Source organism: Rhincodon typus, chromosome 31 (assembly GCF_021869965.1).
Source record: "Rhincodon typus isolate 14 chromosome 31, sRhiTyp1.1, whole genome shotgun sequence".
NCBI lineage: Eukaryota > Metazoa > Chordata > Chondrichthyes > Orectolobiformes > Rhincodontidae > Rhincodon > Rhincodon typus.
In genome coordinates, this window is record NC_063362.1 from 10,192,219 (window position 1) to 10,218,371 (window position 26,153).

At 42.1% G+C, this 26,153-nt stretch overlaps 1 protein-coding gene across 1 annotated transcript in view; it reads right to left on the minus strand.

Moving 5' to 3' along the window:
* Positions 1 to 26,153, minus strand: part of espn (espin) — a 117,131-nt gene that overhangs the window by 50,222 nt on the left and 40,756 nt on the right. Inside the window, exons 6-7 of the mRNA XM_048615097.1 lie at positions 17,473 to 17,625; positions 11,014 to 11,215 (exon numbers count right to left, since the gene is read on the minus strand). Of these exons, the coding sequence (XP_048471054.1) occupies positions 11,014 to 11,215; positions 17,473 to 17,625 (355 nt within the window). The remainder of the gene's footprint in view (positions 1 to 11,013; positions 11,216 to 17,472; positions 17,626 to 26,153) is intronic.

The following is a 26,153-nucleotide window of genomic DNA, read 5'->3' on the forward strand; positions in this document are numbered from 1 at the left end:
AAGTGCAGTTCTTCACTTCTGACAGAATAGGATTTTATAGCTTGGTAAAGCCTTGTGAATTATCCATTATAAGCTCAGTGAGCTCTTGATGCAAACCCAAAATTGACAGGAGTTGAAGTTGCACTTGGGCCTATTACACCCACAATGAACTGGCCTTTATGTTTAAAGAAAGAATATGAATCTAAATAGCCTTAAGAAATAGCCTTTCATAACCTTCAGATGTTCCACACCACCTATTAAATGATTCTGAGGTGAAGGGAATACGGCAGCCAACTTGTGCATCTCAAACTGCCACAAACAGCAATGATCAGGCTTACAAATTCCAGTTAAGGGAAATATGTCAGTCCAGAGTGGCTTCCATTCTATACTTCAAATAGAACCTTGCGGTTTGTTAAATTCACCCATTGCTGAGTCAGCAGTGACAGCACAATTAGTTTCAGCAACCTTGGGTTAAAAATTGGGAAAAACTCAGGATTGTGATTCCCCTGTGTTCACTGCTACATCATATAGGCACAACTGAGATCAGCTGAAATACCCTTCCTGATAAGAGAACGTGGCCTCACTAATGTTTTGTACAGCTGTAACATGATGTCCCAACTCTGGTACTCCATGCTCCAACATGAACGTGTTGGGCTGAAGGGTCTATTTCCATGCTGTATACCTCTACGACTCTAACATTGACACGATTTCTTGTACATTTGTTTTGCAACCTTATTATTGTAGTTAGCTATTCATTTGTTTTACAGGTGGTTTTCTTTTCAGCTCAAGGTATTCTTTCAGAAATAAAGAAAGGGATTAAAGGAATGAAACAAACTGTATTTCGATTGAACTTTATCATATCTTTCAGAAATATTGCAAAGCAACTAATCAAACACTCTGAACTCTATTCACTATTTTTATTTCAGTAAATAAATGTACGTACTATTCTCAATCCCACTATCATTTAAAGATTAGATTAAGTGCAGTTTAATGATTCCAATTTTCTGAAATTCAAACTAGTTCAAACATTATTCAAACATTTATTAGCAGTCTGCACAATGTTGGCTTAAAACATCATGGCACGCAGAATTGGGATCCAAGTTTAACATGCACCCTCAAAATTTCTTTGAGTTACCTTTTCCTTAAGTGTCCATTGCTGGACTCTCACAACTGTTTAGCAACACAGAGATAGTAAGAACTGCAGATGCTGGAGTCAGAGATAACACAGCGTGGAGCTGGATGAACACAGCAGGCCAGGCAGCATCAAAGGAGCAGGAAAGCTGACGTTTCAGGTCGGGACCATTCTTCAGAAAAAAAAATCTACTATTCAGCTGCAGATATAATACTTCCACACCAGCCTTGTGTGTATCCGAACATCAATAATTCTTCTAATTCTGCTTCTGTGTGAGTCCAACTATGTCATATTTCAGTAGGAGAGGAACTGCAGGCTCAGACATTTGGTGTATGTGCTTGGCTGAGGAGCCAATAGTGTGAAGCTACCTTCTGTGGGATTATGACTGAACATCTCTAAGTCAGAATCCTGCCGAAACGTAACGATACCCCAGCGCTGCGGATCTCTGGTTAGCCGTTGTTGCAATAGTAATCCTGCTCAGTATGTCCAAATATCCACAGCAACTGTTGGAAGCCTGGGGCAAATGTTAAGTAAACTCGGTTCCCAATTTTTCATAAATGTTTGCACAGACTGGGGCAAATGACTGATCCAAAGCCCTGTCTATGATGTAGACATAAAAATCATTATTGAATTCAATGTCTTTTTGTGTTAGATCCAAGAGCAGGAACTAGTTTATAGCATCATCATCTTGGTCTTTCAGATTGCGGCAATTAATTAAAGATATTTGGAACTTCCATCTGTTTTTCATCTTTGAGGTGGCAGTTGGAAATACACCCACTCCAAGCTCCTGTATCAGTGGCTCTCAGGTGAGATTTTATAGTAGATCATAGAATCCCTACAGGGTGGAAACAGGCCCTGCAGCCCAACAAGTCCACACCCACCCTCAGACATCCCACCCCTCTATAACTGCACATCCCTAAACACTACAGGCAATTTAGCATGGCCAATCCACTTAGCCTGGATTGGACTGTTGGAGGAAACCACAGCACCCGGAGGAAACCCATGCAGACATGGGGAGAACATGCAAAGTCCACACAGGTAGCTGCCCAAGGGTGGAATTGAACCCAGGTCCCTGGTGCTGTGAGGCAGCAGTGCTAACCACTGAGCCACCATGCTGCCCCAAAGCGCCTGTCTAATACCATTTTGTATCTTGTGCTTATGAGGCTGTCATTTTAGCATTCTGCTCACCATCTACTGCAGAATTTTTATTTGAAGAGGCTGTCTGTGCTGTGTTGTGGTGTTTGTTTCTGTTCAATTTTTGTTTCTGTTCAATCTTTAAGGAGCCCTATTCTGTCCCATGTTACTCTTTTGCCTTTAATGTACTTATAGAATCTCTTTGGATTCTCCTGAACTCTTATTTGCCAAAGATATCTCATGTCCCCTTTATGTTCTCTTCATTTCCCTTTTAAGTATACTCCTACTGTCCTTATACTCTTCTAGGGATTCACTTGTTCCTAGCCATGTATACCTTATATAGACCACTTTCTTTTTCTTGATCAGATCCTCAATTTCTTTAGTCATCTAGCATTCCTCACACCTACCAGCCTTGCCTTTCACACTAACAGGAACATACTGTCTTTGAACACTCATCGTCTCTTTTTTAAAGGCCTCCCACTTCCCAACTGTACCTTTACCTGCGAAAACCACACCCCCATCAACTTTTGAAAGTTCCTGTTGTATACCATCAAAATTGGCCTTACTCCAATTTAAAGCTCTAACTTTTTGATCAGTTCTATCCTTTTCCATAACTATTTTAAAACTAGAATTATGATCATTTGTCCCAAGGTGCTCCTCCGCTGACAACTCAGTCACTTGCCTTGCCTTTTTCCCAACAGAAGGTCAAGCATTTGCTCCTTGTCTAATAGGTACATCCACATATTCAATACGAAACTTTTATTTTACATATTTAACAAATTCCTCCCCATCCAAGCCCTTAACACAATGACAGTCCCAGTTAACGTTTGAAAAGTTAAAATCGCCTACCACCACAACTGTATTATCCTTACAAATATCTGAGATCTCCTTACATACTTACTTCTTAATTTCCCATTGCCTATGGTGGGGCGGGGCGGGGGGGGAGGTGTAGGTGAGGTGCTATAATACAATCCCAATAAGGTGATTATCCCTTTGATATTTCTCAATTCCACCCATATAACCTCACTGGATGATCTCCTAGGAATATCCTCCCCAAGTACATCTAGTAATATTATCCCTAACCAAAAACACCACTTCCCTCTCCTCTATTGCCTCTCTTTTGTATCCATCCTAAAGCATCTATACCCTGGAATATTAAGCTGCCAGTCTGTCTATCCCTGAGCCACATATCCGTCATAGCAATTTTATTCCAGTCCTATGTTCCCAACCGTGCCCTGAGTTCATCTGCATTACCTGTCAGGCCTCTTGCAATGAAGTAAACACAATTTAATTTATCAGTCTTACCTCATTCTCTATCAAGCTCTTGTCTGCCTTGACTTTTGACTTGCTCCCCTTATCAACTGTACCAGCCTCAGCCTTTTCTCTTTTCTCTCTATTGTTTTTGATCCCACCCACCCCACACTAGTTCAAAGCCTCCTGAGTATCACTAGCAAATCTGGAGTTGTTGGTTCGTTCGTTGAGCCAACTGGCCTCCACACAAATGTCCCATTCCCCCCTCCAGACGACATCACCAGCGCCGCGCAGGTCCTGCTGAAGCGCTGCCACTCCGAACCCACATGGTGCGGTCTGTCATGGTGGCCCGTCCCATTTCTGGTTCCACACTGCAGCGATGTGCAGACGGGATTCACTCCAACATGACCTCCAATTGCATCAGTGGTTGAAAACCAGACTTCCAGGAACGCCCGCGCATGCCCCCGCCCCACCCATCCCAGCACTGTCACTTTGTCCCAGTTAAACTGATATCCTTCTATGTCGGAGTGTATTGAAATGAGAGAAAGTTGGCTGTGCCGCTGGTGTTCATGTATCCTGGTGGTGCGTTCCTGCCCACCTGTCCTATGTAGTGTTTCTCGCAGTTGCTGCATGGTATTTTATATATCATATTTGTCCTGCTCCTTGTGGGTATGGGGTCTTTCATCTTTCAGAGTAACTGGCAAAGTTTGGCTGTTGGTTTGAAGGAAGCATGGAGTGTGGGTTGTACCTGGGACAGAGTTTGGAAACGGCCAAACTCATATCTCCTTACACCCCATACCAATCCATCTGTCTGCTGTAGACCCTCATACCTTCTATGTTATGGTTAGTCCCACTTAGACTGTATGTCTAAGGGGAAGAGTAATGGTCTTGCTGTACTATCACTGGGCTATTAATCAACACATGTCAGTAATGTTCTGGGGGTTTGAGTTTGAATCCTACCATGGCAGATGGTTGAATTTGAGTTGTAAAAAATCTGAAATTGAGTCTGTTGTTGATTGTTAGAAAAACCTCTGGTTCACTAATATCCTTTAAGGAAGGAAATCTGCCATCTTTACCTGGTCTGGCTTACCTGTGAAACCCAACCAATAGCAATGTGGTTAACTCTTAACTGCCCTCTGGACAATTAGGGGTGGGCAATAAATGTTGGCCTGGCCAGTTATATGAACAAATATACAAAAAAGAACCCCACTTCCATGGCCCCTCATACCCTCCGTGCTAAGCTATGGCATGTCCACACCCATTCATGTGTTATAGCGACCCGATAATTACAAGAGAATTTTTTTTTTAAAGAAAGCTTGCAAATAAAGTCATTCATTCATAATTTTCCACTTCTTTTTAAAAAAAAACCACAAGCCTGTATCAGTGTCAGCCATCCAGGCCTTTTAAGGTATAAATACCAGAATCTCTAAGGACTTGAAACCTCTTTATCTTACATAGATAAACATAGTACAATGGATAAAATAGATCAGAAAACACAAAGCTGTGAAAAAAGCAATGGTTACCCTTAGGGTCAGTTGTTTCAATGCTCTAATGGATGGCTTGGCTTCATTTTAGATTTCCTTGAACCAAAAGATTTTTAAAAGCTGGCAAACTCCATGGAGGTTCTAGGGCACTAGGAGATGCCCATGTTTGCAATGGAGATAGCCAGCTCAGCTGTGCAGGGTTTGGGCTCCTGACCTGAACAATCCAGTACCTTTAACCCACATGGTACAAAATCAGAAACCCTGGCAACCAGAAATTGGGCCCTAGTTACCACTTTAATTTGGCCATGGAACAGTGAGACCAAATCCTGGTGAAAGATTTAAGGGACAATTTGCCATCGGGTGAACTTGTAATACTTGTGAGGGGTGGGGAAACAAGCTGCCAAACATGCAGGAGTGAGGCAAGAGGCATCCAGGTTAGGGGAGGAACCACAAGCCATGCAGTTCACGTCTATTCTAATGCTGCCACCTGCCAGTTTGAATCCTCCCCAATCACCAAAAGGTCAACCCTGAATATCAGTGGCACCAGAGAGGGCCCAAATGATATGGTAGAAATCGGGAGCAGAATATATCCTGGGAAGACCTGATCTGGGATGTGGGGCAAAAAGCCAAGTTACATTGTATTTTCCAGAACCTGCAGAATGGTTGGTCACACTGCCACGAGTGTCCAAGACCCTAAAAAGAATGCTATATTTCTGTACGGATCTTCAGCCTCCATTGGAACCAAATAACATTGGGACCTTGAGGTTAGTACGTCAGTAGGTTTTGACCAGCTTTTTTTTTTGATTCACCCATTGGTTGTGGGTGTCCCTGGCTAGGCCAGCATTCATTGCTTATTCCTAATTGTCCAGAGGACAGGTGAAAATCAACCACATTGCTGTGGGTCTGTAAAACCAGACAATTTTTCTGAAGAAGGGTCTAGGCCCGAAACGTCAGCTTTCCTGCTCCTCTGATGCTGCTTGGCCTGCTGTGTTCCTCCAGCTCTACACCTTGTTATCTCTAATGTAAGGATAGCAGTTTCCTTCCCTAAAGGACATTAGTGAACCAGATGGGCTTTTCTTGAGAACCAGCAATGAGTTTCACATTCATCATTATATTCTTAATTCTAGATTTATTTTTTATTGAATTCAGTTTCCAGCATCTGTCATGGTAGGATTCAAAACCAGGTCTCCAGAGCATTACCTTGGTCTCTGAATCAATAGTCTGGCAATAGTACCATTAGGATTACCATCATTATCAACTCTTTGTCCATCCAACTGCTCTTCTCTCTCTTTAGGCTCTATCCTATCTTTTACTCCCTACCCCATCCCCCTCCCTTTTCTCTGCATATAAACTGATGTTTTCCCAGCCATCATCAGTTCTGAGGAAGAGTCACCGGACCCAAAACGTTAACTCTGTTTTTTCCCTTCACAGATGCTGCCAGACCTACTGAGCTTTTCCAGCAACTTTGTTTTTGATACCGTTTGGAGTAGTAGTTGACAGGGCTCTCAGCCGGGTCTGATCCATCTCCCACATTTCAGCCCTCACCCACTCTCCTCCCTCCTGCTACAGTGATAGGGTCCCAATTGCCCTCTCCTACCATCCCACCAGCATCCACTTCCAGAGGATGATTAGCTGCCATTTCTGCCACTTCCAGTGGGATGCCACCACCACACACATATTCCCCTCTATTCTTCTGTCAGCCTTCCACAAGGACCATTCCCTCCAGGGCACCCTGGTTCACTCCTCCTTCACTCCCCCACAGCACCACGATACCTTCCCCTGCAACAACAGAAGGTTTAACATCTGCCCATTTCACTTCCTCCCGCCTCAGTATCCAAGTGCCCAAACACACCTTCCAGGTGAAGCAGTGCTTTACCTGCACTTCACACAATCTAGTCTACTGTATTCACTGCTCACAATGTGATCTCCTCTGCACTGGGGAAACAAAGCGTATACTGGCTGACCACTTCGCAGAACACCTATGTTCTGTCCACAAAAAAGACCTTGAGCTTCCAATTGCCTACCACTTCAACACACCACCTAGTTTCCTGGCCAACATGTCTATCTTAGGCTTGCTGCAGTGCTCCATCAAAGCTCAGTGCAAGCTGGAAGAACAGCATCTCATTTTCCACTTGGCAACTCTACAGCCTTCTGGACTCATTATCAAGTTCAACAATTCTAGGACTTGTCCTTACCCCAGCCCCCACACACCAGACCTTGTTATCACATGGTCTGCTATTACCCACCAACCATTTTTAACCACTAATTGTCTTCACAAAAGCTATTCATTCTCCCAGGCTGATCATCATCCACTCCTTTGTCTGCCCAACTGTTTGTTCTCTCTCTTTAAGCTCTATCTCTACCCATCATTTACTTCTTACACCCTTAGCACCCCCCTCTCCCACCTTCTCTTCTGCATAAAAAACTTTCTCCTAACCACCATCAATTCTAAGGAAGGGGCACTGAAACAAAATGTCAACTTTGATTTCTCTCCACAGATGCTGCCAGACCTGCTGAGCACTTCCAGCAATTTCTTGTCTTTGTTTTTAAAGTACTAGGCCATTGCTTCCCTTTACGTGGAAGCACATTGTGTAGAGCATCACTCCAAGAGAACGCACAGCAAAGCTCATCCCACTGTATCAGGCAAAGAAGGGTGAGCTTTCCAGAGTGGCACACCTCCAGAGTAGGTAAACCCAAAGTGAACTATTTATGTCAGATCTTTCTTACTACAAGTAGGTCAACCGTTCTGAACCTCCATTATACAGGCAGTACATCTTCTGCTTTGGGTTTCTGACACTTTATACCTACGTTCAATTGCCAGAGGTGAGAAACTTTCCAAAGAATGGAGTTTTTATTTCAACATGCTTGCTCCATGCTTTGTCAGTGAAATGCCACGAATAAGACAGCTCCCAGTGCACCATAAAGATTTCAACCAACCATGCAATAATAAAATTGAAAACAATAAAAAAAACACCTTTCTTTTTAATTTGCAATTGCAGACACTCAGTATGGTCCACCAACATCCAGATGATAATGTTCAGACACAGAAAGCAGCAGCATGTACCATTTCTAAAAAGAAACTGTCAACTACATTCAAATGTGTTCTCACAGACCTTTACAAGATTATCCCTTCCAACATACAACTTACATAGCTCCGCAGAATGAATTTTACTCTGAATTTATTGTTGACAAGACTTTTGTTTTCCATGGAATTGCAACATTATGCGCTACTGATTGCAGGAATCTGATAAATCATAAAAATCACTCTGAAAAACTTTGGTAAAAATCACATTTTCAGTGGTGGGGTATCTTTGCTTCGGAAACCTTCCACCTCAATCTGTCGTTCTAGCATATATGCCATTGTGATTACGTGCGCTAGCAAATCTGGGTTCATTTTTCACTTCTGCATTAACAGAACGACTTTTTGTTTGGTAGCGAGAGCAGAATAAATGGAGGAAACACCTATGAAAAACTTTCCTGTGAATCATAGATTCAGCTTTTATAAAATTGCTAATCAGCCATTGTTATGGGATGTCAGATAAGGCCTTGTGTACTCATATCATAAATCAATAGCATACCATTCTAAAAAGATATTCAATACGCAAAGGGAAATATTTATTTTCCTAATATAAGGATATATCAAAGGCTGATAGTGACTCAATAACAAATTAAAAGGTCAGGATGAGTTTTTGTTTACTTGCTTTCTGCAGCTTGACAATCCTGTTCTCAGCATGTTTCAGCATTTTCACCTCATGCTGACCTACCAGAGTCACACAATTATTTAGAGACATAATTTCAGAGACAATACTGATAGTTTGCAGGCTCACTAGCCGCCTGAACTGATCGTAAAGTGGGCACTTCAATGCTATGGTGGCACTACCTCGACTGTCCCACACAATGCCAGTGAGACTTGTCCTCTCAAAATGACTGCATTGCATTGTGATAAAGGCCATGCATCTGTTATGAATCAGTGTTGCCGCATTAGAATGGCCAGAACTGACCGAGTCAGTGGTCTTAGCTTAGTTTGATGACAAGCCACCTGCATCTTAAACTCAGATTTTAACAAACAAACCTCCAAGGATAGTTTGAGTAGTGCAGCTACAGATAATGGTTTCATGACCTGTCCTCTGAATGTTGTAAAGATCAATTTGTACATTGGCTTCTGGATCAATTCTTTAACTGATACTACTAAATTGTTGAGAAAAGGGTGAATTTTCTAAATCTATGTCAATAGTGTACATCAGATAATTGCAGGCTATGTACCTGCAGGTTCCTGAGAACACCAGTGTTTTGTCACTGGTATGGACACTAGATATTTAGAATTTACCCCAGTGGGTTTGGCATTATCATGCATTGTTGAAGGAACCTGTTCTTCTGAATGCTCAACTCTAAATTGATGACATTTGGTCTTCTTCAGTGTTAGTGGCAAGGTGTGCTCTTCATACTGGTCTAATTTTAGAGTTCTCATATAAAGAAAGGACTTATATTTATCTCAACCAACTTTTAAAACCCTAAAGCATCCCAAAGTTGTTTACACGCAATGAAATACTTGGGTAATGCATAAAATCCAACACCAAATTTGTACATTGCAAGTTCCATCAATAGCAATGTGATAATGTCCCATTCCTTTTAAAGTGGTGTCAGTTGAGGGATAAATGTTGGTCAGGACACCAGGGAGAATGCTCCGCTCATCTTTGAAACAGCCCCAAGAAAAATGTTAAGGTCCACTGTGCAGGTCATATCCCAGCTAGAAGATCACAAATCTAAGAATCCACACTCTCTCAATAATGCTGGAGTCAATCCAGACTTTGGAATGGCTCTTGAATCTACAATCTTCTGGATCAAAGATAAAAGCCATTTGGATCTGTTCTTAGAAAGAGGGAAGTAGAATGCTGCTTTGCGAACATGTTCTTCAGGAATATTTATGGATTATATGCAATCTTTTTAGAGAGTATTGTTGATCAGTATCACAACAGCAAGTGGTTACTTCAGAAAAAAATATCAAAAAGATTACCTGAAGCAAGTATTGATCAAAAGGTCTGTACAAAATTCTAGCATTAGTAAGACAGCTGACCCAAACACAAGAAAACATGAAATCCTAGTGGGACCTAGTCAGTTTAAACACTTAAGAGGAAAATCTCATTTCACTGTCTAATTTCTGATAATGTCCAAATAATAGGCCTGAATGTTATTTTTCCTTTAAATCAAGTTAAATCTTCACCAGTAAAACTGGCTAAAAAAATCGTTAAATTCTTTTTCCTAAAATAATCCAACATACAATCAATTAGCATGCCTAATTCTACTCACTTCAAAACCTGGCACAAACTCACATCAAGGGTTGAATTTTCCAGGCATGTAGGAGACACGGAACAAGTTGGAAGGTTTGGAAATTTAAGTTGATACCCAACCCCCTTCCCACCTCCATCCACGTAAATTATGGGTAGAAAGGGCCATAACTAACTTGGAGATAGGAAGAATGGCAGATGCTGGAGTCAGAGTCACTACAGTGTGGAGCTGGAGGAACACAGAAGGTCAGGCAGCATCAGAGGAGCAGGAAAGTCAATGTTTCAGGTCGGGACCCTTCATCATGACTCAGTCGAAACGTCAACTCTCCTGCTCCTCTAATGCTGACTGACCTGCTGTGTTCCTCCAGATTCTTACTGTATTGACCATTACTAACTTTCTGTCCTAGGCCCCAACTGAAGGCCCTTAAGTGGTCAATTAATAGCTTTCCTCAAAAAGAAAACACTTCATATTTCAACTGCTCTATTTGGTAGCAAATTTGCCATTCGAACCAATTTCTACGTAAAGAAGAGTCCTGAATTCTTTAATTAGTGACTATCTTATGTTTTACAACCCCTTGGTTTCGGACTCCTGCAGTACTGGAAATATCTTCTTTAATTGTACCCTATTGAAACTCGTTCATAGTTTAAACAACACTGTTAGATCATTCTGCGTCAGCCATTTCTTTCACAGATGCTGTATAAAGTGGTAGAAGATATTTGGGAAACCAGAATAAATGTGAATACTTACTTGCCACAGAGGATGAAGGTTGATGCTGTTGGTTGCTGGGCTGTGGTGGGGTCTCTGTAGTTGGCAAAGGAGGGGGTGGAGGAGGAGGGATTGACCCACCTTCAGGGAGTGGGGGAGGGGGTGGAGGAGCAGGTATTTCATTGGTTGTTTGGTTTTCTGGTACGCTTTCATTCCTCAGCCCCTCCTGAGATACAAGGGAGCCCTAGTGAAAATAATTAGCAATTGGTGATTAAAAATACAGGTTACCATTACCATAAGTAAAACAATTCTTACTTTTCATCCATTATTATTGTCAAGGAGGATTGCAGACCTCAGGATTTAATCCATTTATAAAAAGCAGCGATCACAACTTGAAATCTCCCGATGCAAGATATGGTGCCCCATTATAGTGACAATTTTACTGGAAAAATACAGCAAATAGGAGGAATAATAAGCCACATGGCTCTTTGAGCCTGCTCCAGCAATCAATATGATCATGGCTGATCATCCAACTCAATTCCCTGTTCCCACTTTTTCCCTATATCCTTTGATCCCCTTAGCCCCAAGAACTTTATCCAACTCCCTCATGAAAACAATTGACATTGTGGCCTCAACCACCTTCTGCAGCACAGAATTGCACAGACTCACCACTCCTTGAGTAAACTAATTTCCCTTCCTCTCAGATCTAAATGACTTATCCTGTAATCTTAAATGTAATTACACTGGAGGCAGTCCAGAGCAGGTTTATTAGATCAATACCTGAAATTTATTTTTTTTTGTTATTCATTCACGGGATGTGGGCATCACTGGCTAGGCTGGCATTTCATACCCATCTCTAATTGTTAAGAGTCAACCACATTGCTGTAAGTCTGGAGTCACATGTCGGCCAGACCAGGTAAGGATGGCAACTTCCTTCCTTAAAGGACATTAGTGAACCAGATGAGTTTTCCAGCAATTGACAATGGTGTCACGGTCATCATCAGGGTCTTAATTTCAGACGTACTTTTATTGGATTCAAATTCTACCATCCGCCATGGCAGGATTCGAACATTGGTCCCCAGAACATTCCTTGAGGCTGTGGATCAATAGTCTAGAAATAATACCAATAGGCCATTGTCTCTGCATGAGGAAAGGTTGGTTAGACTGGGCTTGTTTTCACTGAGATTTAGAAGAATGAGGGTGATTTGATTGAAGTATTTAAAAAGGAATGAAACTGGATGAACAACTTGGCATTAACTAAGACACCAAAAAAGACAATGGCAAACTTAGTCCTGTCAACCCCACAAAGTCTCTTGACCTACATTTGGGAGCCAGCGCCAAACTGGGAGAGCTGTCTAGCAGACTAGTTAAGCAACAGCCTGACACAGTTGTACTCACAGAATCACACCTTACACACAATGTCCCAGACAATGCCCTCAACATTCCTGGGTATCTCCTTTTCCACTGGGACAGGTGGGAGATATAAATTTTAGAGGACGTTGCCCTGAGAGTCCTCAACTTGACTCCGGACGACATGAAGTTCCATGGCATCAGATCAAACATAGGTATGAAAAACTCCTGTTTACATGTAACACCCCTATCCCCTTGGCTGATGATCAGTACTCCTCCATGTTGAACACAGAAAGGCACAGAATGTACTCTGGGTTGGGGACTTCAACATCCATTACCAAATGGCTCAGCAGCACCACTACTGATCAAGCTGGTCAGGTTCTAGATGGCATAGCTACTAGACTGGATCTGTGGCAGGTGGCAAAGGAACCAACAAGAGGGAAAAACATACTTGATCTCATCCTCACCAATCTGCCTGCTGCAGATGTATCTGCCCAGGGACAGTGACCACTGCACAGAACTTGTGGAGACAAAGTCCTGTCTTCCCAGTGAGAATTGTGTTGTGTGCCCCTATCACCCTGCTAAGTAGGACAGACTTCAAACAGATCTAACAACCCAAGGCTTGGCCTCCATAAAGCACTGTGGGTCATCAACAACAGCAGAATTGTACTCCAACATCATCCGCAGCTGCATGTCAAGTCTATCCCAGGACATTGTGAGAAGCTAGGGAAAAAAATTGTGCGGCCCCTGGCAGAGATATTGGTATTATCTACAGCCATGGGTGAGGTGCCGGAAGACTGGACGGTGGCTAATGTGGCACTTTTATTCAAGAAAGGCTGTAAAGAAAAGCCTGGGAATATAGACCGGTGAGTCTGACATCATGGTAGGTAAGTTGTTGGAGGAGATTTTGAGAGACAGAATTTACATGCATTTGGAGAGGAAAGGATCAAATAGGGATAGTCAGCATGGCTTTGTGCGTGGAAATCGTGTCTCACAATTGTGCTTTTTGAGGCCATGACCAAGAAGATAGATGAGAGCAGTGCGGTAGACATTGTCTACATGGACTTTAGCAAAGCCTTTGGCAAGGTTCTGCATGGTGGGCTGGTTAGTAAAGTTAGACAACATGGGAGAGCTAGCCAATTGGTACAAAATTGGCTTGAGAGTAGGAGACAGAAGATGGTGGTGGAGGGTTGTTTATTGGACTGGAGGCCTGTGACCAGTGGTATTCCATAGGAATCAGTGCTGGATCCACTGTTGTTTGTCATTTATATAAATGATGTGGATGAGAATATAGGAAGCATGGTTAGCACATTTGCGGATGGCACCAAAATTGTTGGTATAGTGGACAATGAAGAAGGTTATCTAAGAGTACAATAGGATCTTGATCAGCTGGGCCAATGAGCTGAGGAGTGGCAGATGGAGTTTAGTTTAGATAAATGTGAGGTGTTGCATTTTGGTAAGACAAATCAGGACAGAACTTATACAGATAATGGTAGGGCCCTGGGTAATATTGTTGAACAAAGAGACCTAGGGGTTCGGGTACATAGTTCCTTGAAAGTGGCATCAAGGTAGACAGGGTGGTAAAGAAGGCATTTGGCATGCTTGCCTTCATTGGTCACAGCATTGAGTACAGGAGTTGGGATGTCATGTTGCAGCTTTAAAGGACATTAATGAGGCCACATTTGGAGTACTGTGTGCAGTTCTGGTTGCCCTGTTATAGGAAGGATATTATTAAGCTGGAGAGGGTTCAGAAAAGGTTTACCATGATGTTGATGGGAATGAAGGTTTTCAGTTATAAGGAGAGTCTGTATAGTTTGGAACTTTTTTTCCTGGGGCGTAGGAAGTTGAGAGGTGACCTTATAGAGGTTTATAAAATCACGAGGGGCATAGATAAGGTGAGTAGCAAAGTTTTTTTTCCCTAAATTAGGGGAGTTCAGAACTAGAGGGCAGAGGTTTAAGGTGAGAGGGGAAAGATTTAAAAGGGACCCACGGGGCAACGTTTTCACGCAGAAGTAGTTCGTATGTGGAATGAACTGCCAGACAAAGTGGTAGATGCAGGAACAGTTACAACATTTAAAAGATGTTTGGGCAGGTACATGAACAGGAAAGGTCTAGAGGGATATGGGCCAAACGCAGGCAGATGGGACTAGTTTAGTTTGGGAAGCCCTGTTCAGCATGGATAAGTTGGACCGAAGGGTTTATTTCCATGCTGTATGACTCTGGTTCAAAGGAGAGTGCATGAGGGAACGTTAGGAGCAGCACCAAGAAAATGAGCTGAAGCTACAAAACAGGGCTACTTGCACGCCAAACAGCATAAGCAGTAACTGATAGAGAGAGCTAAGCGATTCCACAACTAACAGATCAGATCTAAGCTCCGCAGTCCTGCCACATCTTGTTATGAGTAGTGCCTTTGGCCAGAAACTGAACTGGGCTAGCCATATAAATATAGTGGCTACAACAGCAAGTCAGAGGCTAGGAATCCTGCAGCGAGTAATTCATCACTTGACTCCCCAAAGCCTGTGCATCATCTACAAGGCACAAGTCAAGAGAGCGATGGAATACTCCGAACATACCCGGATGAGTATAACTCCAACAACATTCATGAAATTTGAGAACATCCAAGACATAGCAGCATGCTGGTTGATACTACATAAACAGGTATCTACTCCCTCTGCCTTTGGTGCTCAGTATGTTCTACTTACAAGATACACTCCAGAAATTCACCAAAGATCCTTTGACAGCACCTTCCAAACCCATGACCACAACCATCTAGAAAGACAAGGACAGCAGATACTTGGGAACCACCTACAAGTTCCCCTCCAAGCCACTCACCATCCAGCTTGGAAATATATCACCGTTCCTTCAGTGTTGCTGGGTCAAAATCCTGGAACTCCCTCCCTAACAGCTCTGTAGATGTGCTTACAGCACATGGAGTGCAGCAGTTCAAAAAGCCAGAAGTCACACAACACCAGGTTATAGTCCAACAGGTTTAGTTGAAATCACAAGTTTTTGGAGCATTACTCCTTCGTTAAGTGACTTCACCTGATGAAGGAGCAGCGCTCTGAAAGCTAGTGATTTCGAATAAACCTGGTGTCGTGTGACCCCTGACTTTGTCCATCCTAGACCAACACCAGCAGCTCCACATCATGGCAGTTCAAAAAGACAGCGCATCATCACATTCTTAGGGGAAAGTAGGGATGGGCAATAACTGCTGGCCAGCCTGCAATGCTCACATTCCATGAGTGAACAAAAAATTTCTGAATAGTCTTGACATATTGCTGTGGAAATTATGTTTCCTCATGTGAATGAAACCAGAACTAGGGGGCAGTGTTTTAAAATTAGGAATCACCCTTTTAGGACAGAGATGAGGAGAATTTTTTTTTTCTCACGAGTTTGCGCAACTTTGGAAATCTCTCCCTCATGAGGTGTTGGAAGTAGAGTCATTGAATATTTTTACGGCAGAGATCAATAGGTTCTTGTTCGGCAAGGGAATCAAAGGTTATGAGGGAGAGATGGAAACGTGGAATTTGATGTGATGGAATGGCCAGGCAGAATCGAGGGGCTGAATGGCCTAGTTCTGTTCCTACTTCATGTGTGTATCTAAATTTAATTTCCAGATGTGTACTGTTAAAATGAGGCCTGTATGTTATAAGTATACACTCATGATCACCCAAGGAAGGTTAGCAAAATACCTGCCAAAAAACTTTTTTGCGCATTGAGTGAAATTTTGCACTTTGATCACCTCAAAGCATTTCACCTCCTAGACAGGGGAATGGAGTAAGGTACGAATGGAGACAGTTAACATTTCAGAGGAAGAGATGAATAATCTTGGTTGTGGATAGGATATGAGTTTTGGCACTTAGCTCTCGGTATGGCAGCAGATCACAGCCGGGAACAGGGAAAAATCAGGGTGAGGTTTGTTAGGTGACTAGAAGACAGTCACTGGCTACAACTATGGGGGTTGAGAGGAAGATGACACTTGATGCAGATAGCTCCTTACAACTGGGGAGAGGATAAGGATTTGGAAGAAAATGCAGCAATCCGCCAGCCAACTCTGGCAATGGACAACTACTTCAAATAGTCCTTGCAATCTTTTAGCTGGATTGCTTAGTTTTAAAGAAGCCTGTCCTGTATTTCTGAGCTGCATTTCCCATATGTCCTGTGTTGGCACTGGCATGTTGGCGCAGTGGTTAGCACTGTTGCCTCACAGCACCAGGGACCTGGATTTGATTCTAGCCTCAGGTGACTGTCTGTGTGGAGTTTGCATGCTCTCCCTGTGTCTGTGTGGGTTTTCTCAAGTTGCTCCAGTTTCTTCCTGCTGTCCAAAGATGTGCAGGTTAGGGTGGATTGGCTATGCTAAATTGCTCATAGTGTCCAGGGATGTGCAGGTTAGGTGGATTAGCTAAGGTGGATTAGAAGTGTAGGGGAGTGTGGTGGGATTCTCTTCAGAGGGTCAGTATGGACTCGATGGGCTGAATGACCTAGTTCCATATGATAGGGACTCTCTGATTTCTCAGAATGATTTGGCATTGTGTCTGCCTTTCTCATAAGTTCATAATGTGAGCCCTTGCTGCTAAATTAATGATATTTCAACAGATGCATAAGTGTGTTATTTCAGATGGAGTTAATGCAGTCAGAGGTAATACACACAAACATATTAATGCATTCATTACTGATATTTTGCTTCAACTAGATTGTGAATTGATTCACTTTTCTGTTGTGTTTAATTCCAGCCACAGATTGACACTATGCAAATTCCAAACAGGGTACTGCAATTCTTGTTTCCTTCACATAAGGTCTGTGAACTATAAATTTTTGCCTGTTAATAAAGTAATGAATTTAACCTTAATTTAACATCATGCAGAACTTAGAAGCCAGTCATCCATTGGAGGGAGTGAAATGAATCGAGAATTTACTGCGTCGAGATTTTGTTCCGGATCAAGATCTTCGAGTTGAAATAGTAATCAGCTCTTCACAGATGCTGCCTGAACCGTTGGGTGTTTCCATAATTTTCTGTTTGCACTTCAGCTTTTGCAGTAGTTTGCTTTTGTTTACTATTTAGTTACTCTGGCTCAGAGGTTACCCACAATCATTTCTGGATCAGGGCTTGAGACAAACACATTGTTTAGCTGCATCATGGTTCAAACTCACCTCTTCATTGGGTACCATTCGGCTTTTCTCCTCTGTGTCGTCTCCTAGACTCTTGTAGTAATCTGCCGTGCTGGGCTCTTTGTTAAAACTTCTGGATTTTCGATTTGATTCTACTCTCCTCAGTCTACTTGGATTTATTTCATTGAGGTTTAACTGTATGTTGAGGTAAGGAGGATATAGGTAAAGAATGAGAGAGAAAAATCAAAGAAATGAAAGCATATGTATTTATACAGCAGTTAGTCCACTAATATAATTCACAAATGGAAAGTATGGCACAGTCAAACTTCAAAAACTAGAGTACCAGCTGCATTCAGATACAGAACAGCATAGAATTTAATGATTATATATGTAGTTCAGTCTGGTTGTAAGATGTTGGCATTGTTGAGTCCATCATCTATCCTTGTCTCATGTGTGTTTTGAAAAGGTGTGTCACTTTGAAGAGATTGTGTCACAGCTAATTAATCACCTTAGTGGGAATTATCAGTTAACCACTCACTGCAGAACACAGCCACATAGAGAGATTCCTTTTCTAAAGATCAGACAGTGCTATTCGCTGAAGAACACTGCAGTTTTTCCAGAGTCCTGGCCTCTACATATACCTTAAAATACCTATGATTTATCATTATTGAGGCCATTTGCAAATCATTTCAGCCATGCATTTTCTCAATGGGCCGCTATGGAAGTTTGAACCTAATGGCCTCAATGTAGTTCCTGTAGCTTTGTAACACGCTCTTAACATAGCCTCTAATGTATCAGCCAATGAACACAGCTCCAATGGACAGGGCTAATGCAATAAGTGAGATTTATTATGTAGTCCCTCCCCACATGCACTACACCTGGGATAGTCCTTCAAGTGAGGCACTGGCAAGCCTGGAAGTTGGCCAGGATCCAGTATAGGTCCTTGGTCATTGGCTGAAACCAATTGCATGGCATCAAGCTAACGAAAATGGGTGTTCAAGTTTTGCTGCCGGACCACTAGGGGTGGCACAGTGGCTCGCACTGCTGCCTCACAGCACCAGGGACCCAGGTTCAATTCCTGCATCAGGCAACTGTCTGTGTGGAGTTTGTATATGTTCTGCATTGGTTTCCTCGCACAGTCCAAAGATATACAGGTTAGTTGGATTGGGCATGCTAAATTGCCCAGTAATGTGCAGGCTAAATGAATTAGCCAGAGTTACAGGGTAGGGGTGTGGGTCTGGATGAGATGCTCTTGGGAGGAGTGGTGTAGACTCAATGGGCCAACAGGCCTGCTTCCATACTCTAGGGATTCTATGATTCGCACGGTGGAAGGGGACAGTGAGGGCATGAGTCACCCTGATGGCTATGCAGGATCTAGCTTCATACTCAAAAGGCAGCTTGCCTGAGTTGGAAATTGATTAGTGGGCTTTTCTTTTGAAAGGGAAAAACTCTGCTGTTTCAAATCTCCAACATTTGAATTTCAGTTGCTTCAGCAAAAAAAAAAATGCATTGCAAGCAGCTTCCTAAATGTCCTCCCCTTGGGAGGTTGAGTCTGTGACACCACTTTAAGTATTAGCCCAGTCTCTGAGTTGTGTGCTGCTTCTTTATATTTGGGCCCAGTATGCTGGGTTCTGAATTTCCCAAATCTCCCTTCCTAGAGAGCGTCACCTGAGTGAGTTTTTTACAGAAAAAACATTGCCAAACTCAATCCAGTGCCCTGACTTTGTCTCCTGCAAGCCTAAAGGACTCCAACAGAGTGTCATGTAGGCCACACGTAAATCATCAGCTTCCACTGGGTGGGTTATTGAAGATGTAAGAGACAGCTGTGAATTTCACCAAATTAGGGTTGATTAAATTGCATCAAAATGTATTTAAAATCTATGTAACTTGGTGATTAAGCTCATCAATGTACTTCCCATTACTAACAGACATTTTCTCACCCTCCTAATGCTGTTAATCACTTACAGATTGGCCACCTCTTAGAACAAAAGCAAAAGTTGCTGGAAAAGCTCAGCAGATCTGGCAGCATCTGCGAAGGAAAAAAAAACAGAGTTAACGTTTCAGGTCCGGTGACCCTTCCTCAGAGTCAACGTTCCTCAGTTCTGAGGAAGGGTCACCAGACCGGAATAGTTAACTTTGTTTTTTCCTTTACAGATGCTGCCAGACCTGCTGGGCTTTACCAGCAACGACTGTTTTTGTTCCCGATTTACAGCATCCGCAGTTCTTTCAGTTTTTATTCTGCGACCTCTTAGAGTCTGACACACCCGCTCCTTACACAATTCTCCGTGCCCACTTGTCACCTTGCCCACTCACTGGGCAACATAAGCTCCAGACTTTTCTGAGTGCGAGTTTCCTATCGATTTGAACAAGGTGTGTTGGTTGGAATAACTACTTTCTCTTCACGTAGTGAATTCCAGGAAGTGATTACATCCCAAGTGCTTGTGCTGCATTATGTTATTGATAAGCTGTTTGCTGCTCCTTTCAGCATGTTTATAGCATCCATCCTTAGGTAATAGTGGGAAGAATAGGTTCAAGAAGAGAGTCTGGTTCTCTGAAAAGTTCTTCCTCTCCTCTCCTCCCAACTGTTTAAAGTTGGCCTCAAACTCTTCTTTGCCCTTAAATTCTTTACATAATGGGATATGGAATATTGACAAAGATAATAAAATGTACTGCACATGTGATTTCTGTCACATGTGTAGTGTGGGCCTCAACAGTTTTAAAGGTTACCAGCTATCACTACACTGTCCCTCACATTTGCTCCATGATGATGCACTTTACCCTGGCAGTCTGCCTGCAAAATGTGAATGAATCATTTCAATCTAGTTTACTTCTTGGTTGAATGAGAAACTCCATTTGGAACCCCACTGCTCCATAATAACTCCAACCAATCCTACCATCCAATCTGAGAGGAAATAGTAGAAAACAAACAGCAAATAAAATACAGAAAATCCTTCCCTTCTTCAGGACAGATCAATGAAAAGTTGCATTATAGGAAAGGATTATTCAAGCCTCATTGTTCAAGCCACAAAAGCTCAGTACTCGAAATGTTGTGTTTTGTTCCAGATGTTTCACAAGTCCACTGTAGAGTGGTTGGACAGCTCTATAAAGTTGATTTCTGGACTTTGTTCACTGTGCCTCTCTGAAACAATGTGAAGTATTGACAGGAAAGATTCAGCCTCAGCCAATGGTCCCCACATGACAATCGCAATATTCATAAACTCGTTATACTATAACAATCAATTAAAATTCAATTTGAATGAATGTTATTGGCTAGACATTATGGGTTTAACTGCTCATCTGTATTCAGGTGGATTATCTTGATAATGAGATAACAAGGTGTAGAGCTGGATGAACACAGCAGGCCAAGCAGCATCAGAGGAGCAGGAATGCTGATGTTTCGGGCCTCAACCCTTCTTCAGAAATCTTGATCAAGCCAGTGGATGGAGTGGTCAAATTGTCCATCATTCTGGTTTACTCTGCAATAAATATTCTCTTCTTTACTTCAGCAATTGCCATTCGCAAACTGTTCATAGCGAATGACCAAAGAAGTGACACCCTTTGGCTGTGTTGAATATTCCATACAATTTAGAATTTTGAAATAGTCAATTTAGCCCAATATATTCCACACACACCTCTTTCCCCCTATCTTCATCTATCCTCATCACCACATCCTTCCAGTACTTTCCCCACTGTATGTTGGCTAGCTTTCCCTTATATGTCCTTTTGTCACTCAACTCCACTACTCCCTGCAGTGGCACAGTTCCACCTTCCTGTTGAACAGGATTCTGCTGAATTCCATTTTGGATTTATTAGGCACCATTTTATATTTAGGAACTTTAGTTTTGCACTCTTGCTAAAGGAAAACATCAAACTTGTTGAACACCACCCCCCCTTCCTAATTTCAAACACCACTATCAGGTTGCCCTCGAGCTTGATCTTCTCTGAAGAAACAGACCAAGCCTTTTCAGTCTTTTATGACCAGGAAAACCTCTCTTTGCTATTATCATCCATGTAAATCTTTCTAGTTGTGTTTCCTCCAATGCCTCTATCTTCTTGTTTTGTAACTTGGAGAACAGACTAGAACACTCAGTGATCAACCCAAGATTTTGGCCAAAATTTAGCAGAAATTAAATTTAGCTTTTTATATCATATTCTTTCCCACTAACCCTACAGGCTGCCACAAGAAGAGCAGAAACTTGCATAGAGGTGCCAGAGAACTGCTATTGCCCTAAGAACTGTGCCCTATCGCAACCCAGCTCTTTTGAGAGAAGGGAAATGAAATAAAAAGGCGAAGACCTCGGACAGGATCCAGCATTGAAGATTCTCAGGGAATAATTTGCTGAGGACATTCTGGGACAATGCGCCACACCTGTCATCGACGGGTATCAGAAAACCATTCACATAATGCACACGAGATGCTTACACCTTGGGCATACACAATGGGTCACTGCTTTTACAGGAGGTCACTTCATGTGGGAAAAAAAAGACTATGAATTCATATTTTAAGTGCAACCTAGCAAGGTGTGGGAGGGATTTCAGAATTTTTACTGTTTAATGGAAAAAAACATCAGTCCCTTCTGGGCCTCAAAGAACTAACGCCTGAAAACTGATGATAAATCATAAATCCCAAGAGGAAACCTCACAAGATAAATAAAAATATATTATGTAAACCTGGTCTGACGAGGTACGGGAGATTTGCAAAAATCTGGCTCCAAATCCCATCACGTGTCCCTTCAAACCCATGGCGTTGGATTTATAAACGGAATTTACAATACCAGAAATTTGAACATGCACAACATACTTCTAATTAATTTTGAGCAGGATTTAAAAGTATAATTCACATAAGATCTGAAACAAAATAGATTGACTCTTCAAATCGTCTGAGGATGAAACAGTACATTTTTCTGAAATATATTTAGGGAGTGGAACACTGGTGTTCCTGAACAACTTCTTATAATTTGCCTGAAGCAGTTTCCAATGTTTTGAGATATCGCTGTCATACTCACGAAAGGTTTAAAATGCAAGGGACAGGAAGGTAGCATGCAAAATGATATGAGCAGACAGCTCCGTTCTGAGCATATCCGAATGCTTTTGCCCTGTCAATGAGTCCCCTAACACTGACTTTTCCACGCATGCAACTGTTTAAAAATGTTCCCTCCTGCAACAAATTGTTTTTTTTTCATTTTAAAAATTTATCTAGCAATTTAATGCCGGGAGATGAAGCTTTGCCGAATGAGTGCAAACTCACAGCCAATCGGAGGAAGAGTACACCACAGTACAGCTTGTCTTTTTAACATTCTGAGAATCGGCAGGATATGCGTCTGGAAATTAATATTGAATGTAACAAATATAGTGCAGTAATAGTGGGGAATTTTACACTACTGGGTATGGGGGCGGATTGTTTAAGGTAGATTTTGAAGCTGGGTTAAAAGCAGCGGCAAAGATTTAAATTAAAGTCATAGAGTTGTGCAGCATGGAAATGTACCCTTTGGTCCAACTTGTCCATGCCAACCAGATATCCTAAATTAATCTAGTCCTATTTGTCAGCATTTGGTCCATATCCCTCTAAGCCGTTGCCCTTCATGTACCCATTTAGGTGCCTTTTAAATATTGTAATTGTTCCAGCCTCCACCACTTCCTCTGGCAGCTTATTCCACACTTGCACCACCCTCTGCATGAAAGGGGTGCCCCTTAGGTCCCTTTTATATCTTTCCATCTCACCTTAAACCTATTACCTCTACTTTTTAACTCCCCTACCTGGGCAAAACACCAACCATGCCCCTTACGATTTTATAAAGCTCTATAAGATCCACTACTCAGCCTCCAAAGCTCCAGGGAAAATAGCCCCAGCCACAAATTATCAATTTATAATTTGCAACAAATATACATTGTTTTAATGGTTTAAAAAGAATTTCACAGGGAATATGGTCTAACCATGAGAGGTTAAAGGTGCTGCTTGGGACGGCAGTAGAGACGGGAAACCTCGTTACCTTTATAGAGTTAACGGAAAAGCACTTGAAATGTTATAATATTCAACGCTATGAGCCAAGCACTGGAAAGTGGGTATAGTGTAGATAGGTCAGCACAGACTCGATGAGCTAAAGGGCCTTTTCCGTGCTGTATGGCTCTAAAATGACATAGCAAGGCCTTTGGCAGAGGCCAGAATTTAAGCAAAACTCTACTTTCACCGCAGCTACTGCAGCTGTACAGATTAAACATTGATGAATGAATTAATTAATAAATTAAAATAAACCCTAAACTTGCTCTAAAAGTAGCAGTTTTTACATTACCAAATCATTTGTCCTGTTTTACTTGATAAATGACCATATCCTTTAAAATAAAAGACCCTAAACCTGATTCATTTCACATGCTACGTAGCCCATGATGGACTGTACCCCACAAGTGGTGAAGCTCATGTAACTATTCTCTGATCTGCATGGGAAATGAAAACAAGCATTTGCTGACACAAAGAGGATATAATGCAATGGATGAAGGAGCAGAGTCCAATAAAAGGCTGAGTCACCTCTGTTGGGTATTTGGAAGCACAGAGGAGATGATGCAATATAAAGGGATGTTGAGGCAAAGTTCACGCGAAAGAAGTGTGAAAGCTAAAAGGGATATCTAAGAATGGTGATGAACACTGGAAATGAAGATTAGATCAGGTCATACATGTGAAGGAGGTCACTGGACCAGAACATGTGAACATCTAAAGGTGAGAATGAGGATTTTGAAAATGATTGTGGAATCAGTGCTACCTGCTTGGTATTGGGGTTATGGAGGCTGCGAGTAGAAACAACACCAGCAACACCAGTTTGACTGAGTTGGAGTTTGCCGTGAGTGGAAGTTAGCAGGCCAGCAAAAACAGCATTTGTATAAACCAAGCCCACACTGGTAAAGGAATGGTTGAGAGTATCTGTGAAAACAAGGTGAAGAAATGTGTTGTTACAAGAAAAAGGGAGAAGGCGACCTTGCCAATGGGATTGATGCAGCCTTCCTTCATTAGCCAGCCTGTCTGTCCTTTCCTGATTAAGTATAGTCACACATTTCAGGTATAAGAATGTAAGAAACAGGAGCAGGAGTAGACTATTCAAGGCTGCCCTGCCATGCAACAAAACCACGGCTGAACCGCCCCAGACCTCAGTTTTGTCATGCCAGCTCATTGATGCCACCAACTCCCTGATATTTCAGAAATCTATCCACCTCCTCTGTAAATGCTTTCAGTGATCTAGCCTCCACAATTTCCTGCGGTCAAACATTCCAGATAATCGCTACCCTCCAGGAGAAGAACATAGAACAGTATTGCACAGGAATGGGCCCCTCAACACACATCTGTGTTGACCATATTGTTATTCCAAACTAAATTCCTAAGAAATTCCTTTGCATCTCAGTTTTAAATTAGGGTGCACTTATTCTGTGACTACATCATCCCATTTGAGATTCCCCCATAAATGGAAATTTTTTGAGAGGATGTTTCTCTAGGTTTCTCTTTTTAAATCTCCTCTGCATCCTTTCCATCCTTTCCATAATATGCGATGACAGTATTTCAGAAACTTGGTTTGTGATTCCTTGAGTTTATGGAAGTGAACTGATTAAGAAGTTTGAAATATTAATACAAGACGAGCTATTTGCTCTGTTGAGGGAATCAAATGTGGTGGGTGTAATCTTATAATTATAGCTATGCCATTTATAAAGAAAATTAGGAAGTGGCTTCTCCACATAAAAGTTGTGGATTTCTGGAACTTTCTCCCATTAAGGGATTGGAACACTAAGGAACAATTGGAGCTTTCGAGGCTGAGATTGGGAGATGCATGGGTATTGATGCATGGGAGTTAGATTAATGGAATCAGTGCAACAGTTAAACTGAATGACAGAACATGCTAATGGGCTGAATAGCCCATTCCTGTTCCTGCAAACTGGAAGTATCTCATTTTATAAACCACAAAAATTGAAACTACTCCCTCTACTGAAAGTAATTTTCTTCTGTCAGTATTTGGAGAAGCAGAGTTAATTATTGCCATACTCTTAATGCTTTGGGTCCCATATCTTTTCTTTATTCATTAATGGGATGAGGGCGTCACTGGCTAGGCAGCATTTATTACCCATCCCTAATTGCTCAGAGGGCAGCTGACAGTCAACCACATTGCTGTGGGTCTGGAGTCACATGCAGGCGAGACCAGGTAAGGATGGATGTTTCCTTCCCTAAGGGACATTAGTGAACCAGATGTGTTTTTCACCAACAATTGACAATGGATTCACGGTCATCATTAGACTCTTAATTCCAGATATATATTGAATTCAAATTCCACCATCGGCCATGGTGAGATTTGAACCCGGCTTCCCTGGAACATTACCCGAGTTTCTGGATTAACAGTCCAGCAATAATACCAATAGGCCATCGCCTCCCGCTCTAAAGAAGGATGTGCTGGCGTTGAAGGTGGACCAAAGAAGATTTACAAGAATGATCCCAGAGATGAAGGGCTTGTCATAAGAGGAGAGGTTGAGGTCACTGGGTCAGTACTCGATGGAGTTTAGAAGGATGAAGGGGATCTGATTGAAACATACAGAATACTGAGGCCCCTGGGTAGAATGGATGTGGAGAAGATGTTTCCACCAGCAGGAGTGACCAGGACCTGAAGGCACAGTCTCAGAATGAAGGGACGACCCTTTAGAACTGAGATGAGGAGCAATTTCTTCAACCAGACGGTAGGTGAATCTGTGGAACT